The 27373-nt window shown below is 42.0% G+C and overlaps 1 protein-coding gene across 3 annotated transcripts; it reads left to right on the forward strand.

Annotated features, from left to right (window-relative positions):
- Window positions 1-1688: 1688 nt before the first annotated feature.
- LOC121872307 lies at window positions 1689-27179 on the forward strand. Of its 3 annotated transcripts, XM_042375004.1 has the most exons (19): window positions 1689-2099; window positions 6162-6344; window positions 7252-7439; window positions 8650-8767; window positions 9813-9957; window positions 10222-10391; window positions 11356-11525; window positions 11789-11963; window positions 12055-12214; window positions 12432-12509; window positions 13916-14056; window positions 14440-14521; window positions 14759-14970; window positions 15960-16078; window positions 16226-16393; window positions 16784-16868; window positions 17746-17812; window positions 18011-18099; window positions 23397-27179. In XM_042375004.1, the coding sequence occupies exons 2-19, from the start codon at window positions 6212-6214 to the stop codon at window positions 23989-23991; spliced, it is 2895 nt and encodes a 964-aa protein (XP_042230938.1). In that variant the 5' UTR covers window positions 1689-2099; window positions 6162-6211; the 3' UTR covers window positions 23992-27179. The 3 variants fall into 3 exon arrangements, with proteins under 3 accessions (XP_042230938.1, XP_042230939.1, XP_042230941.1); XM_042375005.1 differs by lacking the exons at window positions 1689-2099; window positions 6162-6344; window positions 8650-8767 and having other exon boundaries at window positions 7351-7439; XM_042375007.1 differs by lacking the exons at window positions 1689-2099; window positions 6162-6344; window positions 7252-7439 and having other exon boundaries at window positions 8712-8767; window positions 9872-9957.
- The last annotated feature ends 194 nt before the right edge of the window (window positions 27180-27373 follow it).

Here is a 27373-nt window from a genome sequence, read left to right on the forward strand (position 1 = left end):
TCTTTATTCAAGAATTATCTTCAGAGGCAACTGGATTACATGGACAGAGAGAGGCTTAAATATACAGGGTGACCTAAAAACATGAGGTCAGGTCATAATGATGACATCCACTAATCCCCACACCAACACAACCGTAGAGGAGCTTAAGAGAAGGGTGGTGACGTGTATACTAGACCAAGTCAGGCTATGTGTGTGTAGAGTTAGTTAGTTTATAATTTTTAATAATGTTTTTATATAATTACCTTTATGATCATGAAGCATAATAAAGCCCTACAGAACACAATTCTGCTAATGAATTGAACCGAATATACTGTACAATATATTGTTTGTATGGGATTAATCTGTCATGGTAAAGGCAGGGTGAGGGAGAGAAGTTTAGCTGTAAAAAAAGGGAGAGAGGCAGGATCGGGTGGATAAGGAGTCTGTGAAGTAGGGTGGGAGGAAAGGTGGTGAAGGGGCAGGAAAACCGAGGGGGGGATGGGGGTAGTTAAGAGGAAGATGGTGTGGTTAAGTGAGGGGGATGGTGAGGTAAAGGGAGGGGATGGTGGTGTGGTGAAGAGAGTGATGGTGGTTAAGAAGAGGATAAAATAACTATCATACTAAATAAACTGTTTCAATTCAATTCAATTCAATTCAAGTGGCATAGCTACAGACAGGTGGTATAACTAAAGATAGGGTGTGTAACTACAGGCAGGTGGTGTAATTGTCCAGTGTTTGTTTGTTACCTGGCAACAGGGCCATGCACAGGATCTGTCACATGGGGAATGGCGCTCCCTGAGGGAGGAGGTGATGGTCGAGCCTTTACAGCCAGGGAAAGCACTGTAAACCCCCGGGGAAAATTTTTGAAATCTGATCTATTTGGGGCTGATCTGCCTCTTTTTTTTTCATGGCTAGTGGTTGTTACTAGCGTTCCCTGAAGAATGCAGTGATGGGTAGGGAAACACTGTGTAACACTGAAGTGGTGACTCGCGTGTGCCATGCACACGGCTCACACAGTCAGACTAAGGCTGGCCATATGGCAGCCTCGGGGCAGTGTTGCCACGTGATGATATATATAAATGCTACTCGGCACAGTAGCTTATATACAGGGTTGCTATCGGCACAGTAGCTTATATACAGAGTTGTTACTCGGCACAGTAGCTTATATACATAACCTACAGCTAGTGGATACCCCATTCTCTTGTCGATGATGACTGAAAAAAAACCCATCGGAGAGGGCACTTTGTAACTGGCAGGGCAAAGGGGCAGGGGCTCGTCCCCTTGAGTCTCACCTGTGCATGTGCCTGTCTGGCACAGGATGATGACTAGATGACAGCTTATTTTAATTATTCAGTAAGGTCCGATGAACTGATAAGTGAAATGTCACCAGTGTGATTAAAGTTGTCAAAGCGAATGTTTTTATTTTCATTCTGTTCAGTTAATCTCTTTGTCCTTCCTTCTGCAATGAGTATAATACCCTTTATTTTTTCTTTTCTTATGCTATTAGGTAAAGACTCTGTTTATTTTCATTCTTAAGCCATAAAGTCCAAGAACTATATTTATTTTCGTTTGTCTTTCACTGTAACGTACAAGAACTTGATTAATATTTTTCAGAAACACCATACAGTGATGTAGGTAGCAACGTAACTAACTTTTCTCTAAACAATTTGTTTATTACTGAGAAGAGGTCGTGTTTTTGCTTCATCCTTCGTTATAGCATCTTAGATGTACCTGTATCTAATTTACACCAAGAAAAAGTTTGTGATTGATGAAGACTAAACATTATTCATCAACACCTCCATGATGTTTGTGAAGTAAGTTTCTTAACTAAGCGTTGTGGTGCGAGAGCATGGTCATTTGGAGATAAGAACTATAAGCCACTGCTTATCAGGTATAATCAAAGGATTACCAGGTGGAGCTCACACCTCACATCAACACCATTCTTTATCAGAACATAACCCCTAACGTTCACACCTCTTGTTGTCTTACTGAAACCTGCTTTCATTAGGTGAACTAAGTAACTAAGGAATGGTAAAAGGGTAGAGATCCAGGTATGAAGACCCAAGTAAATCCTCGCCTGCGGAAATGACGTTCATATTGACACAACCTCCTAACCCAAGGTAATGTTTCCAATTCTCTATATACTCTACTGTATATTATAATAATAATAATAATAATAAATGATTTAGTCAATTTGACCAAGGACAGCTGACAAAGCCATGAGAGACATGTTTCCAGTAGAGTCCTTATGCCAGCAGCATTCAAGTACTAACCAGACTCTACACTGATGTCTAACTGTTCACGCACTCTGTATTGTCATAATGACAAAAGGTACTGTTTGAATGCCGTCAATATATTCAAGAACAAGTAAGATAAGCAAATTTCAGTAAAGAACAGATATTTATGGACAAACTTATGCAAAATAATTTTGAGCACTGTTTAGTACTCCATCACTTTGGCAGTGGTTTTCCATGAACCCTGCTGCATGAAAATACAGCACATATATCTTTCAGTTCTATTATGATCCTGGTGAGCCATTATTGCTCATTGCTCCTGTGTATAAAGTTGTTCAAGAAGTATGTTGTGTTCTCTTCCTGCTAACTCGAAGCCCTCATATATATATATATATATATATATATATATATATATATATATATATATATATATATATATATATATATATATATATACATGCAAGTATGACGATCCTCCTGCTGTGATGCAGTGATGTGAATTATTATGATAATACCTTGCAGAGCTTTTGAGGACTCGAAGCTGACAGATCGACAGGGCCGTCCACATGTTCCATCTGTGGAGGGCTGCATCTAGTGCGAGAGGGGTGTGGCAGTCGTCTTTTCGGCGCTGGAGCTTGTCTTCCTTGGTATGCAGTCGGGCTAACTGAAAGTATTTACACCTTGTGGGGTGCTCTTCCAAGTGTTACGGTGTGGAGTGATTGTCTCTCAGGTGAGGGGATTGATTTAGCACTTTTCAGGTTTGTCTTAAGACTATCCCTATACCCTTACTGTTGTCTGCCAGCGTTACATTTACCATTCATTAGGTTACTGTAAAGTAGCTGCTTTGGTAGTCTACAGTACTGTCATCCATGCAGATAACATGGCCAGTCCAATGTAGTTGTTCATGGATAACGGTAGCTTTGATGCTTCTACAGTTGAAGTCAGTGAGAATACAGGTACTGGCATTTGTTCTCTTGTCTTCCCAGTGAATGCGGTGGATGGAACGTAGACTTCATTGGTGAAAGTTTTCAAGCGCCTTGAGGCACTTCCTGTATGTGACCCATGTCTAGCTGCCATACAGCAGAGTGGGGAGGACCACTGCTCGGTACACGTGCAGCTTTGTAGATAATTTCAGCTCCCTACAGTTGAAGACACGGGTACAGAGTCTACCAAAGGCTTGAGATGCACATCTGATGAGATGTTGAATTTCTTCATCGATGTCTGTGGTGGTGGACAGGTGGCAGCCAAGGTAATGGAAGTGGGTTACAGTAGAGAGAGTAGTACAATACTGTACTGTACTGTTAAGCTGAATGTGGATGGATGATGGAGGTATGGTTGAACCAGGGGCAAGCTGAAAGAGAATCTAAATCATACGTGCATTCACCTCAAGGCCAAAGTGTGCATATGCATCTGCGAGTGTTCAGGATCTCCTGTAGGTCTCGTTCAGTATGAGGTCGTTTGCATACTGAAGTTCAGTGATGGAAGCGGCCAACACCTTTCAACTGGAGTCGTCTTATGTTGAAAAGTCACTTCATCTGGTACTGGATGTCCACCCCGCCAGCTAAATTGGCACTGGCACTAGTATGAAGGCAGTTAAGAAAATGGAAAAGAGTTGGTGCCACTACACATCCTTGTTTACCCCTCATTTGGATGGGGAAGAACCTAGACTTGGTACCATTGTATAGGACACGACACTCATGCCATTGTGGAGTTTCCTAACAATGTCGATGAATTTTGGTGTGCAGCTAAAATGACTAAGGGTCTACCAGAGGGCCTCCCTATTGACCTAGTTGAAGGGCCTTCTCTGCACTTTAACTGTATCTGGTGGGCAGCAAAGATCATGTCAGTGGTGCCACATGATGGTCTAAAGCCACAGTGAGATTTTGGGAGGAAGTTTTCCACCTCTGGAAGGAGTCTGTTTGGGAGGACTCAGGCGATAATCTTGCCAACTGCAGACAGAGGTGAGGTCCCACAGTACTGTAGTTGCCACAGTGTGACCGGTCTCCCTTATTCTTATAAATATTGACGATGGAGGTTCTTAAGAGCTTGGAAGATTTCCTCCTCCTCCCATATATTCTCCAGGAGAGAATGGACATGGCTGGTAAGCAGAGGTCCTCCTGCTTTATACACCTCGGCTGGGATTCCATCAGGCTCTGTGGCTTTGTTATTTTTCACCAGTTTGATGGCAGTAGCTAACTCATTCAGGGTCTGGGCGCTGTGGAACTTGCTGGGTAGTCAGGACACCCACATCAGTGTTTCAGTTGAGCAGCGAATTGTAGTGCTTTTTCCAGCGCTGACGGATGCTTTCTTCATCTTTAATTAGGAAGTTACCATCGGATGAGTGGAGGGGCCATGCCAGGAGTAGTTGTGCCATACAGTATATTATTTTTGCGGAATTGAAAAATTCATGCACCTTGTGTTGATCCGCAATTTTTTGCATTTTACACTTTAATTTTCCACCATTCGTTCATTAGTTTGTGAAGTTCGTGATGGACCACCGCTTTCTCTTCGTGGAAGGCATCATCAGCTTTGGTACGAGACTTTGGGTTGTTCTGCCAGTCAGTGAGAGCAGCACGTTTACTATTGACAAGTCCGTACTTCAATTTCTGGGTCGTTTTCATCAAACCAATCCTGGTGTTTTCTTCTGATCAGACCGAGTGTCTTGTTGCAGGTTTTTGTGATGACAGCTTTGATGGAACCCCATTTGGAACGGGGATTTTGGCTGTTGTTGGGTTGTTTATGTTTATCAGCTCACCAGCGAGCTGCTCTTTGAAAGCATGTGCTACCGGTGGATCCTCCAGCCTACCACATAACATCACTCCAACACACACCCGTCACTACGACATATCCTACCACATGACAATTTATAATATAACAGCCAATAATTGATGTCATAGAAACTTATCTTGTGATGTTGGCATGTTGAGAGTTGGTATTGCATCATCCCTAATTTTGTTTTTCTGGTTCTGAAGTGTCGGAAGGCCAAGTAGTTCATACTTGATGTTTCTATTAAAGTCACTTGGTTCAAAATGAGCACTGCATATCCGGGTATTGTTGCAGTTAAACGGGTCCGACAAATTACCCAAATGTACCCAAATGTAGTCGCAATGAAGTCAAATAATGGTCCTACATGAATAAATCGGACTGCCAATCACTTCTCGACTAGTATTTGGTGTCACGAAGTCACAAAAAATTGGTAAACTTAATTTAATGTGAGTTAATAGATCGCATGCATGTACCTAACTTAACCTAACCTAACACAACTCAGATTAAATTAAGTTTACCAATTTTTTGTGACTTTATGACACCAAATAATAATCGAGAAGTGATTCACAGCCCGATTTACGCTTGTAGGACCATCATTTGACTTCATTGCGGCTACATTTGGGTAATTAGTCGGACCGCAGTTAAACAGATGTTCTCTCTTGCAGAGACATGTCCACTTTTGTCTAAGTTCCTGGCTTTTGCTGTTCGCATCATGAAAAACAACTGAATGCTGTACAGTTGTTAGGCATGTTTCATCAGCCCATTTGAGAAAAAATCTCAGGTTGATCTGGTCAGAGCAATGACCCGTGGCCTTGTGCACGACCTGGGCAAGTAGTCGAGCCTCCATGTGATGTCATGCGCATGAGTTGACTCATTTTCTTCTCTCCGTGAGCATACCTTGTATCTTTATACCTTAGCTCAATGTAGCATTATAGACGTCCTCATCAACTGATGTATTGTGTAAGCAATACTGCTTTTGATGGTTGTATTGCGGGTCGATAATAACAACACTGTGTACCTGTTTGCAATTTCATTTATCAGCTTTTCGATACACCAACATAGTATGAAACATCTTCAAATGCCCTCCTACACTGACAAACATCCCAACCTCTGATTCTGATGATGATTGGGGTTACTTTGAAGGTTCTGGCCAACTAATTAATGTGTGTGTATGTGGTGCAGGTGAAGCGGCATCCTGTAGTACATTGTGGGTGGTGAGGTCGGCCGGTCGGATGACCAGGCGTTGGAGTGTGTGGTGGGTGGCCAGTTGGGCATGTGTCACCCTGTTGGCGCTCCACTTGCCATGCCTCGTTGTCGGTGATGCCTCCATCACATCAACAACCACAACTTTTCCAAGACCTGTAGGTGAGTGCTCTTTAAACTGATGTTACACGCTCTACCACACTGGAACTTATAGTTGGTGTTTGTCAATCTGTTAAATGGGTTGTTTACAGAGATTCTTAAACTGGCTTCATCCATGATAGTGAACCGTTGTTTATCCATGTGCCCACTTGAATCACACTGTCACTCCTAGTCCTTATCTGTATCACCCCTGGCCCTCACCTGTGTTACTGTGTCACTCCTAACCCTCACCTGGCACTGCTTGAAGATAATGACATTGAAGAAGAATTTATTTGTTCATTATTTCTAAACAAACAACAGAAAAGTCACACTTTAAAGAAAGATAATTTTCAATTGAAATATTTTACCATTACTTTCTCAACAAAAACATTGTACTAATACTGTCTTAAAATTCAACAACATAAATTTACTATAACTAATCTTGTACAACAATTTGCATAAAATTGCTAAACTTTTTTCATAAATTTTGACCAGTTCTAAAATTTATTACCTAATTTCCAAATACAGTACCATGACTTCAGTACTGAAAAATACCTTTCTTTCTTTTTTATCTCTCTATGGGTTGTGGGGCACTACAAAGGGTCTTTGTTCTAGTAATGACAGTTCCTAAAGATCCCTTTCCCTACCTGTGACACTTGCCTCTGCCTCTCCCCCATACCCCGTCCTGAAGTCTTCATTGTAAACATAAACACTTATCTCATCCTCAGGTGTGGTGAGTCCTGGCATGTGTTGTCTGAAACCAAGAGTGGGTGTCAGAGGGTGTGTTGAGGCCTTTGTTATCTTTGGAGTGTCTCTCTTTCTCTTTGACATACACTTCCTGTACACCATCTTTCTCACATATTATGCACACCATGCGTCCACTCTCCCTATTCATTACCTACATGCCAGCTTTCACCACACATTGTTTTAGAGTGTGCCCCGAGCAATTACGGAACGGTAGTGGAGGCTGAGAGCGAGGAATGGTGCACTAAGGTAGTTCAATTAACGTCACTACCTGACTTCTGTCTCCAAGACCTCCAGGACCACCACACTAACGTCACCTTCACCCTGGTCAACACCAACACCTCCAGCTCCAACGTCAGCATCCAGCGACACAAGGTAGGATTCTCTCACACACATGTCACCTCATTCATTGTAGGTTAGATTAAATTAAGATAGGATAATTAGTTTCCTGTTCTATAAGTATTGTAGTTCATTTCCATTTAGATTAGGTTAGGTTAAGTGGTCTTTGGTTAGGTTGGGTTTGGCTGGCATAAGTTTGGTTAGGTTGAGTTAGATCATGGTAACTTAGGCTATTGTAGGTTTGTTTAAGTTAGGTTAGGGGCTTACATAAATGATTTAGATAGACTTTTCTAGAAAAAGATGGTTCAGAACACCAGAGAAATTTATGCTTCAGAAACCTAATCACTGTTATACAGAATCAGAAAACAATGTATGTTCAAAAGAGAGCGGTGTGTGTGTTTCCAGGTGGATTATATATCAACTATCCATGACTGGAACATGAAGGTGTAACATGAGTTGTGTAATGTTTATTTAATTGTTCTGGTCACTGGTAATGTTCGAAATCCCACCGCTGCCACCCTTTACGTTCCAGACATGGAAAGTTGATAATCCACCTGGGAACACTTTAATGTAACTTTGTGGTGTAACATTATAACAGTACAGTATGTAATCTTCACCACTGTCACCCTTTGAATTAGAGCAGTGGCTCCCAAACTGGGGGGCGTGAGGTGGGTACAGGGAGGTGTGAAGCCATCTGCCAAAATTTGTTATTTTTTGCTCAAAAAGAATATAATGAAGAAATTCTTTCAGGAGGAACTCTCTCACCGTTTGAATCTTTCACACATCTGTACAAAACCAAAGGATAGCAGTCACCCCTATCCGTTTTCTATTTCATCTCTCTCCTTATGTATCTTGTACATGTCATGGATACCATACTGACTCTCACACTACTCGTGTGAGAGTCATCTGATCCTCAACAATACTAAAATATTATTATAATAAAAAATAAAATCTATGTAGATTTTACATACAAAAATATAAGGCGGGGGGGGGGTGAGGACTTCGCAAAAAGCAAAAGGGGCGTCATGTTAAAACGTTTGGGAACCACTGAACTAGAGTGAAGGCTGGTCACTGCACTACACTTGGTTCTGTTGATTATAGATATTACTTCCTGTTAGTTAGTTTTTTTTAATATAAGTATGTCTAATAGTAGATATACCTGTACTCGTATATGTACAGTACTGTATCTGTGTGCATGTGTATTTTGTGTGTGAGACAGTATCACAACATAGGGTATGTCCCACAGGTAGTGGGTGATAAGGTGGAGATCTACCTGAAGGCATCTCAGGCAGGGAGGTACTTTATCTACTGCAGCAACGAACAAGGCGATTCTGACAGCTTCAACGAGCTAGTCAGAGTAGGCTGTAAGATATTCCTCTCTCTCACTCTCTTAGTAATTTCTTCTGTTTGTAGTGTTACCCTCTCATTCTTATGTTGTATAAAGCCTGCAATATTTTGTATAATGTCACATGTTTCACTGATACTCACTTCCATTATGTTATTATATACATTAACACTTTAAGTCACATGATGTACCTGTCACCCAACAATGTATTTTTTCCTTATTTTCTTATCTAGGAAGTGATACATGGGTATTAACAGTGTATATCGTATCCTTGTCTCCCTCTCTTTATATACATAAAATAAAAGACTATGAAATTATTATGGATCTTCTTGGATATGATATCATGTTATGGTAAAGTTTACTAAGGTGTTAGTTGTATCATTCATTAGTTGGTTATATCATTTAAACTCCTCTCTGAAGAGTTTCCACACACCACTTGAAGTGTCACCTGGCGACCTCCCTGATGACTCCTGAGTGGGTTGTCTCGGCAGCCTCGTACACTGGGGATCCACGTTTAGTAATTACAGCACGGTTTCTTTGCATATATATATATATACACACACACACACACACTTCATTTTTAGTCCATATAACACGCGGGCATGTGTGGTCCACAAACACACAGTCACCAGGTGTGGACCACAAACACATTCACCAGGTGTGGTTCACAAGCACACACATTCACCAGGTGTGGTCCACAAACACCATTAACAGGTGTGGTCCACAAACACACAGTTAACAGGTGTGGTCCACAAACACACAGTTAACAGGTGTGGACCATAAACACGCAGTTAACAGGTGCGGTCCAGAAGCACACAGTTAACAGGTGTGGTCCACAAACACACAGTTAACAGGTGTGGTCCACAAACACACAGTTAACAGGTGTGGTCCACAAACACACAGTTAACAGGTGTGGTCCACAAACACACAGTTAACTGGTGTGGTCCACAAACACACAGTTAACAGGTGTGGTCCTCAAACACACAGTTAACAGGTGTGGTCCACAAACACACAGTTAACTGGTGTGGTCCTCAAACACACAGTTAACAGGTGTTGGTCTACAGACAAACCGCTGGACGTGGCAAGCTGGTGGTGTTGTTACTATAACTGGCAGATGTTGCAGTGTCAATGGTCGATGCCTTACAATCCTGCCCAGACCAGAGACTACCAACCCTACCTTGTCATCTCCTTGAGCTCCAGTATCTCCAGGTGAGCATCTACCTAACCTAACCTCGTTACCTCCTTGAGCTCCAATATCTCCAGGTGAGCATCTACCTAACCTAATTTTCCAGTGTCTTTACAAACCCCAGTTTATCTACTTCTCAGTTAGCACAACTTAACATAGCCTTTACCTCACTTAACCTAATCTAACCTAACCTTACTTAATGTAATTTAATTTGACCTACCCAAATTAACCTAAACTAGCGAACGCACATAATCCTTCACCCTCTGTAACATAATCACCTTCCCCAGTACATCCCTCAAAGAGTGCCCACGCTCAGAGGTTAAGAACAGCTGCACATGGAACATATCTCTGCAGTACGACCCAACTAACCCCAACGTGACCATGATGTTCAGAGCCGCGAACCCCCTCCACCCACAGCGGGAAGACTTCTGGTATCACACAAATCTTCTTGCTGTAGGTGAGGTGTTTGAGTGTGTGTGTGTGTGTGTGTGTGTGTACATAGATGGTTGTGTTGGATGATACATAGATGGTTGTGTTGGATGATACATAGATGGTTGTGTTGGATGACACTGACAGAAACTTTCAAAAAAAAACTTTCTTGAGATTACAGTAGCCACCAGATCGTGAATGTTAACGTAATAATAACTCACTAGAGAACTCAGGAGATTATTACCCTTTATGTGGTTAACAGAAGACCTTTCAGCCGCACCCTTATTCACTACCTCCTAAGATGTCCCCACACACAACGCTTCCGTGACGCCTGCTGGACCACCACTCCACGACCCCCTGATGGAGACACGATGATCCTCCCAATACTGGCCAGATATTTTGTAAATAATATTGATTATGTGTTAAAGGAACATCCTTCCTTCCTTAGGCTTTAGTAAGCCCCTTTATAATATTTATACTGTATATACTTTTCACACTTGCCAGATGATTCTGGTGTCATTGTACAGGGGTACCTAGTGACAGCACTAGGATCCCGCTTCCTCTATCAAGGAATAAACAATTGAAATTGAAATTATGTGGTTAAAAATAGCTTTAAATATTCTGTATAATACCTTTTAAGGATCACGTAAAGTTTAGACACCCCATCTAATTTCACCTGATGATTGTACACCCTAACTTTACATAGTCTGGGGATTAGGTTAAGTTAAATAAGGTTAGACTGCGTAATGTTATGCTAGGTTAGATTTGTTTAGGATAAGTTAAATTGACGTTAGGGTGTTCAATCATCAGGTGGAATAAAGTAGAGTGTCTAATCTTCATGAGATCCCTTAAACCTAACCCAACCAAATCCATTCCATCATTTGTGTTTCATGGTGATGGATTTTTATTTTTTTTCAGACGGAGAATACAAGACACGGAGGAGGACATTACGGGGGGCAAAAATATACCTAATGTTTACCTTCTCCCGTCAGTGTTACCAGACCCGGTGAGCAACTTGACATTGGAGGCAGCTGAAACGGGGCGGGTGTTAAGGGCTGAATGGAGTACGCCCCAACCCTTGATACAGTTCCCAGCTAACCTCACCTACCGAGTGGACTACAGGTTGGCAGACTCGACCTGCTCTGCCTGTAGCTGGACCACAGTAAGGTTCTTGTGTTTAATGTTCTGCTGAGGGGAAGAGGGAGGGGAGAGGAGTGGAAGGAAGAGGAAAGGAAGGAGAGGAGGGATAGGTAGAGTGGGAGGGTGGATTAATCAGTGAGTGGGAGGGAGAGTTAACCAGTAACTGGGAGGGAGAGTTAACCAGTGAGTGGGAGGATGGGTTAACCAGTTAGTGGTAGGGTGGGTTAACAGGTGGGTGCAGTGTACATGAGGATCATTGTACAGTACATCACATTGGTTGTACAGGGTGACGTAGGTGAGTGTAACAGCGAGAGGTGCGAGGCGACGGTGGAGGTGGAGTACTGGGGGCAGCAGTACCTGGTGTGTGTCCGTCTGCGCTCAGGAGCTGCCACCTACACCCTGGACGATGACATTTGGTGGTCCAAGTGTTCCAACATGAATACTGACACGCCTCCTTCAGGTGTGTATCGTAGTGTTGTATTCACGATGATGACCTCAACATTGCAGTATTATGAGGCTGACCTTAATGACCTCTTTTGCATATGTCTCAGTGCCTGACAGTTCTCCGGTAGTAGGACCTGGCACCTTCCAGGTCAGCAACAACATCCCAGAGCTGCGTGACCTGACCTTAGCCTGGCAACTTGTCCCGCCCCTCCTTCACAACGGCCCAAACTTCTCCTACGTCGTCAGTGCCATCAAGGACGACTCCGGGTAAGTTTTGTGGCTGATCTCTACACCTGTCTTCGTATAACTTCGTGTGTGTGTGCACGTGTACTTGTGTGTGCGTGCATGCGTATGTGAAAAACAGACATCAGAATATAAAAATTCTGTCTTTATTATTTTTTTATCATCATCCTCTGTAATGTGTATCTTGAACGAGATGTTGATAGGTGTTCAATACTAACTAATGGCTGTGTGAACGTTACAGGGAGCTGGTAGCTGAATCTGTCACCGTGACGGACTCCTTCGCCTCCTTCCCCAACCTATCCACCTCTGACACCTACAGGTAGGTCCTCTACAACCATTTCCCCTTCCATGTGGGTTCTCTTTATCCTCATCACTCCAGGATAACCTTACCTTTGGTTAAAGTTGCTGTGTTATATAACTGTACACTATACTGTACTGTACTATAATGTACTATAATGCCTCAATCTTAATAAGCCTCTGTCTTAAGAGGTCCCAGGCTTAAGAAGTCCCAACCAAAACAATATGTAATCATTAAATTAAGGCACATTCTTAATGTACAGTAGCAGAAATGTGTTTCTACTTCCCCTGTGGTAACCAGTGTCTCCAAACAGCCAACCTAAATGACCTATAGCAAACCTATCCAATTACTTCCGTTGTTACACGACCAATACCCATTAATTCATCAACAGTGATACTACTACTGCAACGTTGCCGTTTGGATGCACGGGTTACCACAGGGGGTGTAGGGACACATTTCCGCAACTTTACCCAATATTCAGGAGTGCACCAACACGAATGCAACTCAGTCCTAGTGGACCATCAAAGCCTACAGTAGACATTAGACTGGGGTAGGGTAAGTTAAGTTAAGTTAGAGTTAGGTTAGGTCCTCTTAGGGTTGGGGACCATTTAGCCTGCTACCACAGATTCACTATAACTTAAAAGTATAACCATCGTCAACTACAGCGTCTGGCACTTGAGGTTTATAGTTGGATCACTACACACACACACACACACACACACACCACAACCGTATCCAGCCCATACGAGCACGTACTGATCGCTATAAGAACAGCCCAGTCCCAACCATTGTAAAAGTTATATCAACAACTCGTAATCAACCAGTGTTTTCACGCCCAGTCAATCTTACCTTTTTGCACTGTTACTATGTATACTGTTTGTCAATCAAGTGACCCATTCCCCAATTATGCAACTGTATATTTTCATCCTTCCGGCTGCCATACTCTTTCAATAAACCATTAATTATTATTATTATTATTATTATTATTATTATTACACAAGTGTGAGAGGACCAGGGTTAATAGGGATGATGTAAACACTGTGTTGAATGTGAGGTGTGGTGGTGCAGGCTGGAGAGGTAACAGTTATGGTGGTGCAGGCTGGAGAGTTAACAGTTATGGTGATACAGGCTGGAGAGTTAACAGTTATGGTGGTGCAGGCTGGAGAGTTAACAGTTATGGTGGTGCAGGCTGGAGAGTTAACAGTTATGGTGGTGCAGGCTGGAGAGAGTTAAGTTATGGTGGTGCAGGCTGGAGAGTTAACAGTTATGGTGGTGCAGCTGGAGAGTTAACAGTTATGGTGGTGCAGGCTGGAGAGTTAACAGTTATGGTGATACAGGCTGGAGAGTTAACAGTTATGGTGGTGCAGGCTGGAGAGTTAACAGTTATGGTGGTACAGACTGGAGAGTTAACAGTTATGGTGGTGCAGGCTGCAGGTGGTGGCGGAGAACAGTGAGGGGAGAAGCTCGGTGACGTCAGTAGTGAAGGTGGAGGCGACCAGCGACCTGCCTGACCCTCCCGTCCTGCCCGTCGTCGTGTACCATCAACAACAACACCTGTATGAGCTCAGGTAATTATCTCTCTCTCACTTTCTCTTTTATATTCCGTATATCTCGTCCCTGTTTATTAAGGAGTTCAAAGTTGCTGCAATGTCGTTTCATAAGGTGTGTGTGCGTGTGTGTGTCGTATTGATTTCTCACGTGGCTCTTGTTTATTACTTCTGGTAGCAGAATATTGACACTTGTTCCGTTTGGTCATGAGTGTAACAGATTGAACGTATGATAAACACCACTCAGAATATATGCTTGGCAGAACTGTGTTGATCTAAGGGGAAACTGCTGGTATTAACACCCTAGTATGGTTAATAACAATGCAGGTAGTAGTAGTAGTAGTGGTGGTGGTGTTGGAGGTGGTGGTGTAGGTGGTGAAGATAGTAATTTCAGTGAATTACAGGTGGAGTAACGAGAGTGAGCTAGGCAACAGGTACACGGTCTATGTGTGTATGGACGACCTCAAGAACTCAGCGCCCTGCCATGTAAGTACCCTGTAGTATAAATAACGCGTCAGATGAGTCTCTTTTGTGACGTCTCTTTAATATCTTGAAAATATATCTTAAATAGGTGTTTTGAGATTTTGTTTTACTACTTAAGTTTTGTTAGACTTTATGAATGTGGAAATTAATGGACATATTCTCACACACACACACACACACACACAAACATGTGTATGTGTGTGTACACATACACATACACATGTTTGTTGCACCTGACAGGCTGACCTACGGTGGATCAACGTGGGACAGGTGATGGCTGTCAATGTAACGATGGAGAACTTCAACCTGACGGATGGGAGAGGAGTGAGGTTCGCTGTGTCAGCTGAGTCCGACAGTGGCGCCTCTAGTGGCATGACCTGGGACAAGTGTGGCACCCCGCGACCCTACAACACTAACCTCCAGCCCCCTACAGACCCCAAGTCCGAGGATGTGTTAGTATTACTCTACCACACTTGTTATTAACCCCTTAACCTCTTGAGTACAATGACTTACACCCTTGATTATAATGACTTAATCCCTTGAGTAGGATGATTTAGCCTCCTGAGTAAGATGATTTAATCCCTTTATTATAATGATTAATCCCTTGATTTTAATGATTTAACCCCTTGAGTATGATGACTCAGCCCACTGAGTAGGATGACTTGACCCCTTGAATACGATGACTAAACACATTGTACTACAATTCCTTAACCCCTTGATTACAATGATTTAACCCATTGAGTACGATGACAACCTCTTAAGTATAATGGCTCGATGAATTACCATACAAAGGTCTGATTAATGTTTCAGAAGACAGGATGAAAGTGTCAACCTAATACAGCATTATAATTTGCACATATATTTACGTTGCATAAAGCTATTCAGATATAATTGTTATATGTAACCCGAGCCCTCTGATGACGTCAAACTTGGAAGGTTCCTTTGTTCTCTTTTTTTGGCGAGTCTTTGGGGGGCAGTTATACCACACTAGAAATATTATTTAGAACAATCTCAAGAGCCAAAATGGAATTGGATTGCCAGTAGTAAGGATACAGCACACTGCTAGACTAAGCTTTATTCGATAAAGTAAATAGGCAGCGTATCGGCACTGCACTTGACCGTCTTAACTTTTGCCAGCCATAAAGTTGGCTGGGTGAACGGAGTGCCCTGTGCGCAAACCGGTGACCCTGAAGACAAGAGGCAAGCATTGATTTCACTTACACCGCTTTAAATACATGGACCTTACACCCATCTTTTATTTCACAGAAATGTGTATATAATACATTTTCTGGTCATATCATAGATTTTTATCGTTCTCGTTGCATTTACAAATTTTTAAAACAGCTCATTTTAATACAATTTATTTTGTCCAACTATCAGCTATGTGCACGTCAAATGACAAGTTAGGGTCACTATAACATGCCAATATGTTTACCTGCAGGAGACAGACGACGGCATGGGTGTCGTGGAAGCTGGACTGTGAAAACTGGGCAGGTGTGGTGGAGAGCGTTGTGGCCAAATGCTGCACAGGCCACCACAACCTCCCCCAAGACTGTACGGGTGAGTGGTGCCTCCTGCAGTGACCACCAGCAGGTTCTGTCTCTTTTTGTCTTCAGTAGTGTGTGTGTGTGTGTGTCTCAACAAAATAAGTTAAGGTGAGAAAAAAACTCAGAAATTACAATTTACTTTCGGTTGATGATGTTACAGGAGAGGAGAAGGAGGTGGAACAGGAGGAGAGCGAGGTGTGGAGGCAACGTGTGGAGGTGACGGGGCTGAAGGAGTCTACCCAGTACACAGTGTGGCTGAGACTCAAGTACCGCTCCGGTATCTCCCAGTGGTCGCTCGCCCAGACCTTCACCACAGACAGTAGCGGCTGTGAGTACAGTATAGTTACCTGCTTCATTATCTTACCCTTCCCGGTACCTCCTCGATAATAGTTTCTGTTCTTGTAGTTCTGTCGCAGGTTTGCTCATTCTCCTGACTCAAAACCTTGTCTGTGTTCTTGACGATATTGAGGTACATTATGTTAACCTTGAGTATTTCTTAAGATTTTGGCACTATCATAACATCACCACCACCACAACAACAGCAACTACCACATTACACTCTACAACCACCAGAGACCTACCATAACACCACCACACTATCACCACTATCACCCTATCACAAATTACCACCACACTTATCACACCACCACCACTCTAACCTTATACTATACCACCACACTATTACCACTCCCATAACTTATGAGTGTCATGTCTACAGTGCCAGGGTGGACAATGGTCGTCATCATGTTTGGTGCCATTCTCAGTGTTGTAGTGATTGTCGTTATAGTCACCTACACCAGAAGGTCAGTCTCTCTCTCGTGCCTTTAGCTAAAATATAATATCTCCACTTTATCTGTATTTATTTTAAGCCTTTTAGCTTGTGCCGTGTATAGTATTGATTGCCTGTGTCTGTCTGTGTCTTGAGTAACAGTAGCATTCAAACAAAAACATCATCACTCTATCTTGCCGAAAGCATCCGCGTAAAACAAATACAATACCGAAGGAGACCTCGAATATGTATAGACAAAGTGAAGTAAAGAGTCACAGTCGCTGAGGTTATGTCATGGAGGCATTGAGGTGAACGTTAGTCTGTTTAGCCACGAGTTAATTTGATCAGTGTGGATTCTATATGTCCTCTTTGTTCTCTCTCCATACCCGTGTGGTTGTGTTTCTGTGTGCAGTGTATCTTTTTACTATAAAGTGATTTAATTGTGTTATTTTTTTTTGGGGGGGGGGGGACAAATGCGATACTGTACTGTTTTATCGGCGAGTTCCAAGGGTCTATTAGTACTCGAGTCTGCTGTTTTAATGTGAATATTCTCTAGTTAAGAACTTTGATGGACTTGACATGTCTTGCCAGCTGAGTGTGTGTGTCGGTTGAGGTATGGTAACACCAATATAGTGTCCGTGTATTATGTTCATTATACTGTCTATAGAATGGGAGCCACACCATTCTGACTCACGGAAGTTTATATCATCATTCTTTCTCAAGTTGTAAGACTCGAGTAAACATGATTTAAGTTCACTGGTTGTTTTTAGAATAGTCTGGAGCTATTTTCATGGTCATGGCTTTAGAAAATATGTGAAAAATAAAGGGAAAAGCAAGAGAGGAGGAACACGTTGTCTCCCTATCTACCATTGTCTCACTCTGGTAAACATGCCTTGTCTTTCCCTCCACAGGAAGATGAACTTTACCATGAAGGAGATGACTCGAGATATCAACCTGCCAGAGGGTCTGGTGTCTGTGGTGAGGAAGCTAACTGTTGGGTTTTTAGTATAGTCAACTGGGATCACCTGAAATTTAACCACCCTAATACTAACCTAATCTAACACTAGCCTAACCTAACACTAGCCTAACCTAACATTAGCCTATTTTAGAAATCTACCTTTTATTTTGTAGTCATTAAGAAACTGGAAATGTTGATATCTTTTTTGTGCATTGCAGGAGCCACCTGCTGCCACCACGGGAGACCACACAACCCTCACCACGGGCAGCTCCACCCACACCTTTCGCTACCACCACCACCACCAAAGGTCATTTGAAATAGTCTGTAACATTCAATGCCATAATATCCTTACCACTGGAGTCTGTTATACACACCCTTTGTAACCTCTATTCTGTACTAATCCTTTTGCACTATCGCTCACAGGATGAGTATGGGGTGCACAATAAACTTGCCGCTGTGTGTGGCAAAATTCAATTAATTTCACGTGTTTATGAATAACTTAGTCACTTTGGTGTCCTCTGTATATCCATAACATCATCTACTTGTATAACACGATAATATAAGGTAGTAAAGCGAAATGGCTATACAGTTTTACCCCGCTTAACGCGCTTTCACTTAACGCGTTTTATCATATACGCGGTGCCTTGCCAAAGCTGAACTTTCACTTAACGCGGGTTTTTCCACAGCTACGCGGTGAGTGTCCGGCTCGGATGCTATTTTTAGATTTTGACCACGCGCCACGCGCCACCCACCCGCCCTCCTGCCTGCCTGCCTCTCCCTCCTCCTCCCTCCGCTTGGGTAAGCGGCGCGGTAAGGTTGCGCAGTGTGTGTCTTTGTTGCGTTATCACTGACGTCATATGACGTCTCGGACTGTGATTGGCCATGCAGCCCTACCCCCCTCTGCTGCTAGCTGTAATTGGCTTAAAGTATTATGACGTGACTACCCCGGGGAGGGAGGGAGGGAGGAGAGACGACGCTTGACCTAGCCGCGGCAGTTTCATCCCTCAAGGCCACGCCGGGTTAACGCGCATCCATTGTTCCGTAAAATGGCTTCCGCCGGACCACCACCCCCAGAGAGAAACCTTTCCTTACCTGGACCCAGCGGCACTAAACCAAAGAAGACACGACGTTCATTAAGCTACGAGCTGAAGTACCAAATTGTTCAAGATTTGGAGAAAGGAAGACGCCAAGTTGATCTCGCGCGCCAGCATGGCGTCAACGAATCTACGATTCGTACAATAAAGAAGGATGCAGCCAAGATAAAGGAGCACATGAAGATCACAAAGTCTGCAGGTGCTTCATCTATCAGGTATTGCCAGAACAGGGTGCTGGCAAAAGTGGAAACTTTGCTGGTGAGTTATTTGGTGCGTCAGGCGCGACGCAACATGGCGGTGGACACGCGCTCAGTGCAGGAGTACGCACGTGAGCTATACGCAGCAGTGACACGTAAACTGGGAATTGCAGAGCCCAAACCCTTCAATGCTTCCCATGGTTGGCTGCATAGGTTTAAGAGGAGGAACAAGGTCACCAACATCAGCATTGTTGGTGAGGAAGCGAGTGCTGACCGTGCGGCGGCTAGAGATTTTCCTCCGTTTTTACGTGAGATTATGGAGGAAGGACAGTACAGTGACGACCAGGTGTTTAACATGGACGAATCTGGTCTTTTCTGGAAAAAGTTACCTTCCAAGACCTTCGTTGTCCAGTCTGCGAGCAAGGTAAGGGGCCGGAAGATGCAGAAGGAACGCATCACCGTCCTGTTTACCACCAATGCCTCCGGTACCTGTAAACCAAAGTTATCGGTGATTCACAAAGCCCGCAAGCCGCACGCCTACAAGAATATGGACATGAACAAGCTTAATGTCCACTGGCTAACCGCACGTAAGGCGTGGATGTCCTCTTCTCTGTCCCTCTTCTGGTTTGACAACTGTTTTGTTCCTGACGTGCAGAAATTCTGCGAGCAACAGAATGTTCCTTTCAATATTTTGTTGCTCCTTGACAACGCACCTGGACACTCGCCCCTACTTATGGATCGTCACCCCAACGTAAAAGTGGTCTTCCTTCCTCCCAACACTACGTCATTAATCCAGCCCATGGACCAGGAGTTAATCTGCAATGTTAAAGCTGCATACTCGGCAAAGAAATTCAAGCTCCTGAACGACTCTACCAACACCAAGGATGAGTTGCGTAAGCTGGGTGACACCGACAGCGAGAGTAAAAGCGACGAGGACAAGGAACAAGAGGCGGCGACTCAAGAACTTCTCGTCAAACAATTTTGGAAGAAGTTTAACGTCAAACAAGCTGTAGACTTCTTGGTGGAGGCATGGGATCTGCTGTCTATTGCTACGATTCGTCACGCATGGAGACATGTGTTGCATGGCATACCAGGTGAGAGGAGGAGTGAACCTGTGACTGGTCAGGTTCAGACTGTTGCAGTAGCAGTGGACCTTGCCAGAGAAGCTGCGCTCAGTATTACAGCTGAAGGCTTCTCCGAGACCACCAACGAAGACATCATGGAGGTGATCAGAGATCCTGAAGTGACTGCCGACGAGATGTTGGAAGAAGAACCCGCCAGTGAAGAGGAGGAAGAAGGTGCGTCATTCTCCGAAGAACCTAGTTTAAGTCATAGTGATATTAAGTGTGTCATAGAGTTAACAGAAAAAATTAAGTCCATCGTTTCCCGCGACACTGACGATGAACGCCATGACGTCTTCCATACCCGACTGGTGCAGGCTATGGAGCCGTACATCACGGTGTATCATGACAACATCAAAGCCAGCCGTCAGCAAAGCATAACCGAGTTCTTCGCCCGCAACCCACCACAGCCAGCCCAAGCCAGTGATAGTGATAGTGAAGTTGATTTTGAGGGATTTGTCAGGGAAGCCATGACAACTGTAAGTGACAGTGATATTGATTCACCTAGTAATGGTGATTCACCTAGTAATGGTGATTCACCTGAGGGGCAGTAATCTGCCCTCTGCCTCGGAACCAGCCTCCATCCCCGTATGCCGACCCATCTCTTCTACTACCGTGAGTGTTCCTCAAAAATTTTCGTTTTTTAACCTATTCTTTATTTTTCCTATGTTAACCTTTATCTTTCCTAACCTAACCTCTTCTATATTACTTGTTTTTCATGCCACCATAAAGTTAAGATAGAATTTTTACTACAACATAGTTATTTGTCGTCAAAAAGTGGAGTTTGGGGGTCGGGCTGGGTTCTATTGGAATTAATCCCATATGTTCTGTTATTCACTTAACGCGGTTTTCACTTAACGCGGGACCCTCTGGGTTCAATTGACCGCGTTAAGTGGGGTACAACTGTAGTGTATTCTCACCATACATTCAGAGCTCTGTGATCGTCTATGGCATTTCAGTCTGACAAGTGTTTTTTTTTCAGTTGTCTCTCAAAGATTATCACATAAACTGTTCCATACGTCTGTAGTCCATAGAGAAGTTAATTTGTCTAACATGGTTTGTGGATGACTTTTGAATCGATTAAAACTGTGTCCTGTTGCGTGATCGTAAGATGGTGTAAGTGTTGGGTTTGTTGATTCAGTGGATACATCACTTATTAGACGAAGCGTTTACTGAATAACTTATTTTTCCACATACGATCCCTTCAAAATGGGTTGAATAAAATCAATGGCGCATGTGAGATTTACTTTTTTTTTATTTTTTTTGCTTGTAGTTTCTTGCCATTTTTCGATAGTGTTGCTATCTCTGCAGTTTTACTTTCGTCCTATCATTTACTGCTGTTGGTGTTCTGCTTGTGATACTCTATACTTCTTCATGTGACCTGGGATGTACTGCTGCTGGACTTGGAGATATATCAAACTTAGTCAACTCCTTGGGTTTTATCTGATCCAGTGGTTTTTGGACGTCTCTCTTTGGTGTTTAATTTAGATCGGAATGTGGAAGGTACTTTTGAAATATTTGCCAGCCTAGACACTCACTCCTGTTCATTCATAAGTTATTTTTCTCGTGCTAAAATATTATATCACCTATAGTTCCTGTTCACTTTACTAACATTGTGAAAGCAGCCATCTCACTCTGGTTTCTAGGAATTGTGTTAGTCACTCACATATACCTAGCATATTATTTCCTCTGCATAAACCATATACATTATTCTCGCTGATTTCTTTCACTAACAAGGCCTTCCTCTCCCACAGGATGCTGCAGGCTCAAGTACTGATACAGCCACACCAACACTCTTTGTCCACATCACTCGCCGCCTCTACTACTACTCTACACCTCACCACATATTAGCATCTACTTTATTATAAATACTACGAATTCATCGAGTACTCGAACCTCTGAGCCTGGCATTAACCACTACACACTCAGTCGATATACAATAATTTAAAGAACTAACGTAAGACAAATTTTCCAATGTGTTTACTGTATTTGAGTCAGTCAAGGCTACGTAGGTGTTCTAGAAATCTTCAATTAACACTATGTGCAGGACACAGTGATGGCGTTCTTATACATTGTAATTACTCCTCTATTTTTTCGCGTGTTTTGTTGCTGCACAATTCATCATCCAAGATTCGAGCCAATACCAGAGAACTGACAACACCTCATCACAAAAACAAATTAAATGCTAACTGTAAAATAGAAATTATATGTAATGTTATTTGTATAATGAGTTACAATGTGACCATGATAAGATAAAGAGTAAAGAGCAGCATCTGAATGATGTGAAAGACGTGTGGAAATGAGAAGGAAGAAAGAATTGTCTCATAAGAGACCTGAGAGTAATACCTGATGTGCCTCGAGAAGATCTGAGAGTGACACTTGGGTAACGCTGGATAACAAATGTATGAGAAAATAGTTTTGAAACTTTAATGTTTGGAAAAGAAAAATGGTCATATCTAAGAAGGTCATGGCGTGAAACAATCTCAAATGACGTAATGAGATAAAAAAAATTATACACGTAGACACATTAACTTATTCAACAAAAGCTTAAGACGCATGTAACTTTTCTCTGACAGCCTGACAAACACACAGATAGCAGGTAAACATTCCTTGAGTTCATGTCGCTATCAAGACGTCATCGAAGGCCTCGGTTCTGTGAATTAAAATGTGCACTGAATATCATCTTGCCATACAAAATAATTTTTTCATTATTGACAGTGAAAAACCATACAGTATACTATCACATAAAGCTCCTTAAATATCACTGCGTTAAATAAGGAGCTTCTTGGAAACTGTACCTTTTTTTTGCGTTTCAATTGTTTTACTTATCTAAACACGACCTTGCACAAAGATGCATTTTAATGACCCTTATTTAATGGGGAAAAAGAAAGACAAGTGAACTACATTGGTGTTTTTACAACAGGGATTGCAAAATGACTAGGTTAGGTTGGGTTCGATACTCTACAGTTCTCTGCAATTCTAGTTTTAGTGTGATTGTTCATTTCCTCACTTATTTCAACCACACACCTTCCAACACTCCTCAATACATCAACTGCCTTCTGTGTTTTAGAATTCTCTAAACAAAGGCTTAAAGGTGATGGTGGCCACTTTCTAGGGCTAATAATATGTGAAGTACTTAAATAAACTGAGTTCATGTTGTCTGTAATATTTCAATCAATTTAATATCAACAGGTTAGAAGTGATAGTAGAGGGGCTCATCCTGAAGAGCACGTCTGACCATCCTGACAGTTCTCCTCGACAAGACCTTCATCAAATAAAGGAAGATTCACAGCAGGCGGGAGGCATCGTCAACCAGGCCTTCGAGGATGACCTTGTGGATGACTCTGAGAGTTCCCTGCCAGCTGTCTCTGCCTCAGGGAACTATGTATCTCTTGACATGACGAAACTTGGTGTAGTGGAGCCACAGTACGTTGACCTTGATGATGTTAAGAATCACGGGGGTTACGTGCAGTGGCTAGTGGCTGCGGTGATGAGTGGCGAGAATGACCCGACTGAGGATATTGGGTCACCCCACAAAGACAAAACTCCCATGCGAAACACTGGTTACATTGTCATGGACGACCCCAGGTGCCGGTTACCCATGACCCATACCACCCCTCACGACGACACTATTAGTGATGGTGACAAGACGGTCGTCGCCACACCTCAGATCCTCCCCGAACATAGTCCGTGTAGTGGCGACGGCAGTACCAATTATCTCCCCACACACGAGCCCTCACCAACAGAAACACTGTCAGTGGGCTACAGCAGGGCGAGGGACGTATAAGACGAGGCATCATACTACAACATCTGAGACTCAACAACACCAATGAGTGTCGCAGGCTGGCCATTACCCTCAAATGACTCGTTAACAAGATGGTATAGTGGACATCCTGATACCATCACTTACTGATGAAAGCAGCATGTGTTACTTATCTTTAGGGTCAACTTTAGTTCTCATTTCGAGGCAAGACTGAACCTGGTGTTGGAAAATTATCTAGGGTGGTTGCCTTCAGTGACAGAAGAAAGTGACATTGTTCTTGCAGGTGAGAGTTGTTCACATAGAGTAACAGTAGATCGGTGATTTCATTTCAACATGGATGAAGCCTGTGCTTCAATAATATCTTGTTTATTAGATGAAAATACAAAATTAAAACAAAATTAACAAAAGATCATAAGAGTTCTACCCTTTTTGTCAAACAAAGGTCGTTAATGCAAGGATTTTTTCAAGGAATTTTTAAGAACAATCCTAAATAATGACGAAAAGTTTTAATTATAAGTTTCGACCAAAACACACACACAACAATGAAATATACATTATAGATCAGGGGTCCATAACCTTTATACACTAGCCAGCCACTTAATGGTGCAAGTAATCAGCGATCGGCCGCAGTGTACTAAGCCAACATAAGTCAACACTGAATTGAATGTACAATCAGAAATGCAGGACTATATATTATTGGCAGAATTTTTTTTTATAAATAACACCGGTATTTAAGACTAAACATAGCTTTCACTTTCAGCATACCGGTATACAGTACATATAAAATAATGGTTTAATAACCAATTTGCACCTGAAATACAAACATACAGGGGAAATTGCTTGTAAAGTAGTACAGTATCATGGTATCCTGCACTATACAGTATAATATGCTCCCCCCTCCCCCAAAAAGATGTTATTAAAAATGACAAAAATGCCCTCCATTTGTTATACTCGGGTAAAATAAAAGTTTGCTTCTGCATATGAATATAAGGGTTTCAATTCCAAATACATATACACAGAAAAATACCAAAACTTGTGTGAGAGTTGAACCTGGATGCGATTTGCAATTTCAGTAAAAGTTGGATTAAAGTGTGTTAACACCAGCCTTCACAAGTTCTGTGGTGTGACTGGTTGTGAGCTTAGAACGGTACTTGTTCTTCACAAAGGTAAGCAACACTGAATATCTGCTCACAGCAGTTTGTTGATTCCCTGCTTTTTATTTTCACCCAAATATAAGGAATAATATGTCTTACTGGCCCCATAGACCGAAATTTAAACGTCACTCTGCCGGCCGCATACATACCCCCTTTCGGCCGGAAAAACGGGGGTTGCGTACCCCTGGTGTAGGTAGTAGTACTCGTGTTTGGACAAAGATATTATTTAAATCAATGCTAAAATGAACATACTGTATATTTATTTTTTGTATACGTAAGAAAATCCACACACAGCTGGTACACTTTAGAAATATTAGTTTGTTTCTTAGAAATGGTCTCCCAGGAAATATATTTACAACTACCAATAGCACTTTGTATCTTCTTATTGGTCATTGAGTTTTATCTTATATTCTCTCTGTACAAGTACATTTGTAGTACTATTTGCTACCCTTAAGACCCTGTAGTGTAACCTTATAATTGTAGTAACTGTAGCAAATAGTCTACTAGTACAGGTGTAGCCTAGCATTGGTCACTCCCACACCACATTTGCCAGGTTGTGTGTGATGGCAATAAGATGTAATGTAGTTTGATGCATCTGTCTTTCCTTAGCAGTATTTTATGATTGTGCTTTTGTGAGGCTATACAATAATAATATATAGTACCTGTGTGTAAGAGTAGTTTCTAACATTACTTTATTGTAAAACTCAGCTATAACATTGTACTGTTTGGAGACCTTAGTGTAGTATATGTAGAATAAGCGAATTTTGAATCACCTGGAGATCAGACACCCTATCTCATTTCACCCAAATGATTAACCACATTCACGCTAACCTAACCTAATTTACCCCGACCTAACAATCTAACAACCTAACCTAACGAAACTTAACTTAGTATAACAATTTATCTACATTACCTAGCTTAACCCCCTCCTCCAGGATGTGTTAGGGGGTTATTCTTTGGGCAAAATAATTTAGGATGCCTAATCTTCAGGTGATTCCTAATTTAAGCATTTGATCACACAACTTTCCTACCCAAATCTATTATTATATTCGAAAAAGACGTCTAATTATAAGATAATTTTATTCTATTACATTACCGTCGCAAACGTATAATAACGGAGATAGCGCATCCAAAATTGTTCTCTATTTCTTCCATTAGTCTTCCGCCATTATCGTCTACCTCACCTCCCACACTGTGTCTCTCCTTCATAAATCATCACGCCCATGCGTTCCCGGACACGTCACGCGGCCAATCAAAAGCGTTTTTTTTTTTGCCACCAATTTAAATTATTTGTGGTTTAATTCCCAGTATTTTTGGCCCAATCAAATTCAATTTATATTTTGGGTCTCATATTTTGAAATTCAAATTCATTTCTGACCATGGAAGTCTGCGATGGGTGTCACTTCAATTATATGGAGTTGATTGCGCGTTCTTGGAAAAAAACGAAGAACCCATATCATTTTTTAGATCTCATGGTGTTCTCCCGACCTCAGTAAAGTGTCCTAAGTGCAAGCTGCCCGCCTATGCCCCCCTACCGTTAAGCGAGAATCGGCGTCAGCAACCTGTACTAATCTCAGAATCCAACGACGAACCAGAACCAGGCCAATAAGGTAAGAAATAAGTGATTTCATCATATGGTGAGAGTTACTTAGGTTAGGTTATGTTAGGTCAGGTCAGGTTTATGTTTTTCTAGTTTTTTTTTTTTTTTGTAAATTTGTATTCTCTTAGCCATAAGTTTTGTCGGAAAACGCCCCACCAAAAACCCCCGATAACTAAAAAACGGGCAATTTCCGACGATAATGAAGGTCAAAGCCAATCAAAACATAAAAGTACCCAAGAAAAAGAGAGTTAACTTTCTAACAGAGTTGTGTTCACTAATGCAAATTTACCGAAGACTTTATCAATACTTAGTTTATGAATGTATTAAGAAGAGAAATAAGAACAGATCATCCATGGAATTTTATTGACATGTACAAGTACCTGTTTTCTTTGCCATTAAAAGTCAAGAAAACCTGTAGTGTAATAGTTCAGAAAGAAAATAAAGATATTTCTGGTTAACCTAATCACTTTTCTCCCCAACCATGATAAAATAATGAGGTAGAAATGTACTACAATGATTTTATTCGTGGTATTAAAGTTAGTTGCCAGTGCAGTATAACCTAAATTATGGAGTTAAAAAATCGAACCTAACTTCATTAGTAAAAAAAATCTTATGACACTTAATTTAACTTAGATTAAACGTATTCGAACCA

This window comes from Homarus americanus, unplaced genomic scaffold, assembly GCF_018991925.1.
Source record: "Homarus americanus isolate GMGI-L3 unplaced genomic scaffold, GMGI_Hamer_2.0 scaffold5589, whole genome shotgun sequence".
NCBI classification, from domain to species: Eukaryota; Metazoa; Arthropoda; class Malacostraca; order Decapoda; family Nephropidae; genus Homarus; species Homarus americanus.

What these genes read in the sequence shown, in the direction of transcription:
- LOC121872307 (XM_042375004.1), top strand. Translation starts at nt 6,212, where the DNA reads ATGACCAGGCGTTGGAGTGTGTGGTGGGTGGCCAGTTGGGCATGTGTC. An exon ending in TTGAGCTCCAGTATCTCCAG is followed by an intron (nt 9,958 to 10,221) that starts GTGAGCATCTAC and finishes CACCTTCCCCAG; the next exon opens with TACATCCCTCAAAGAGTGCC. An exon ending in ATAGTCACCTACACCAGAAG is followed by an intron (nt 16,869 to 17,745) that starts GTCAGTCTCTCT and finishes TTCCCTCCACAG; the next exon opens with GAAGATGAACTTTACCATGA.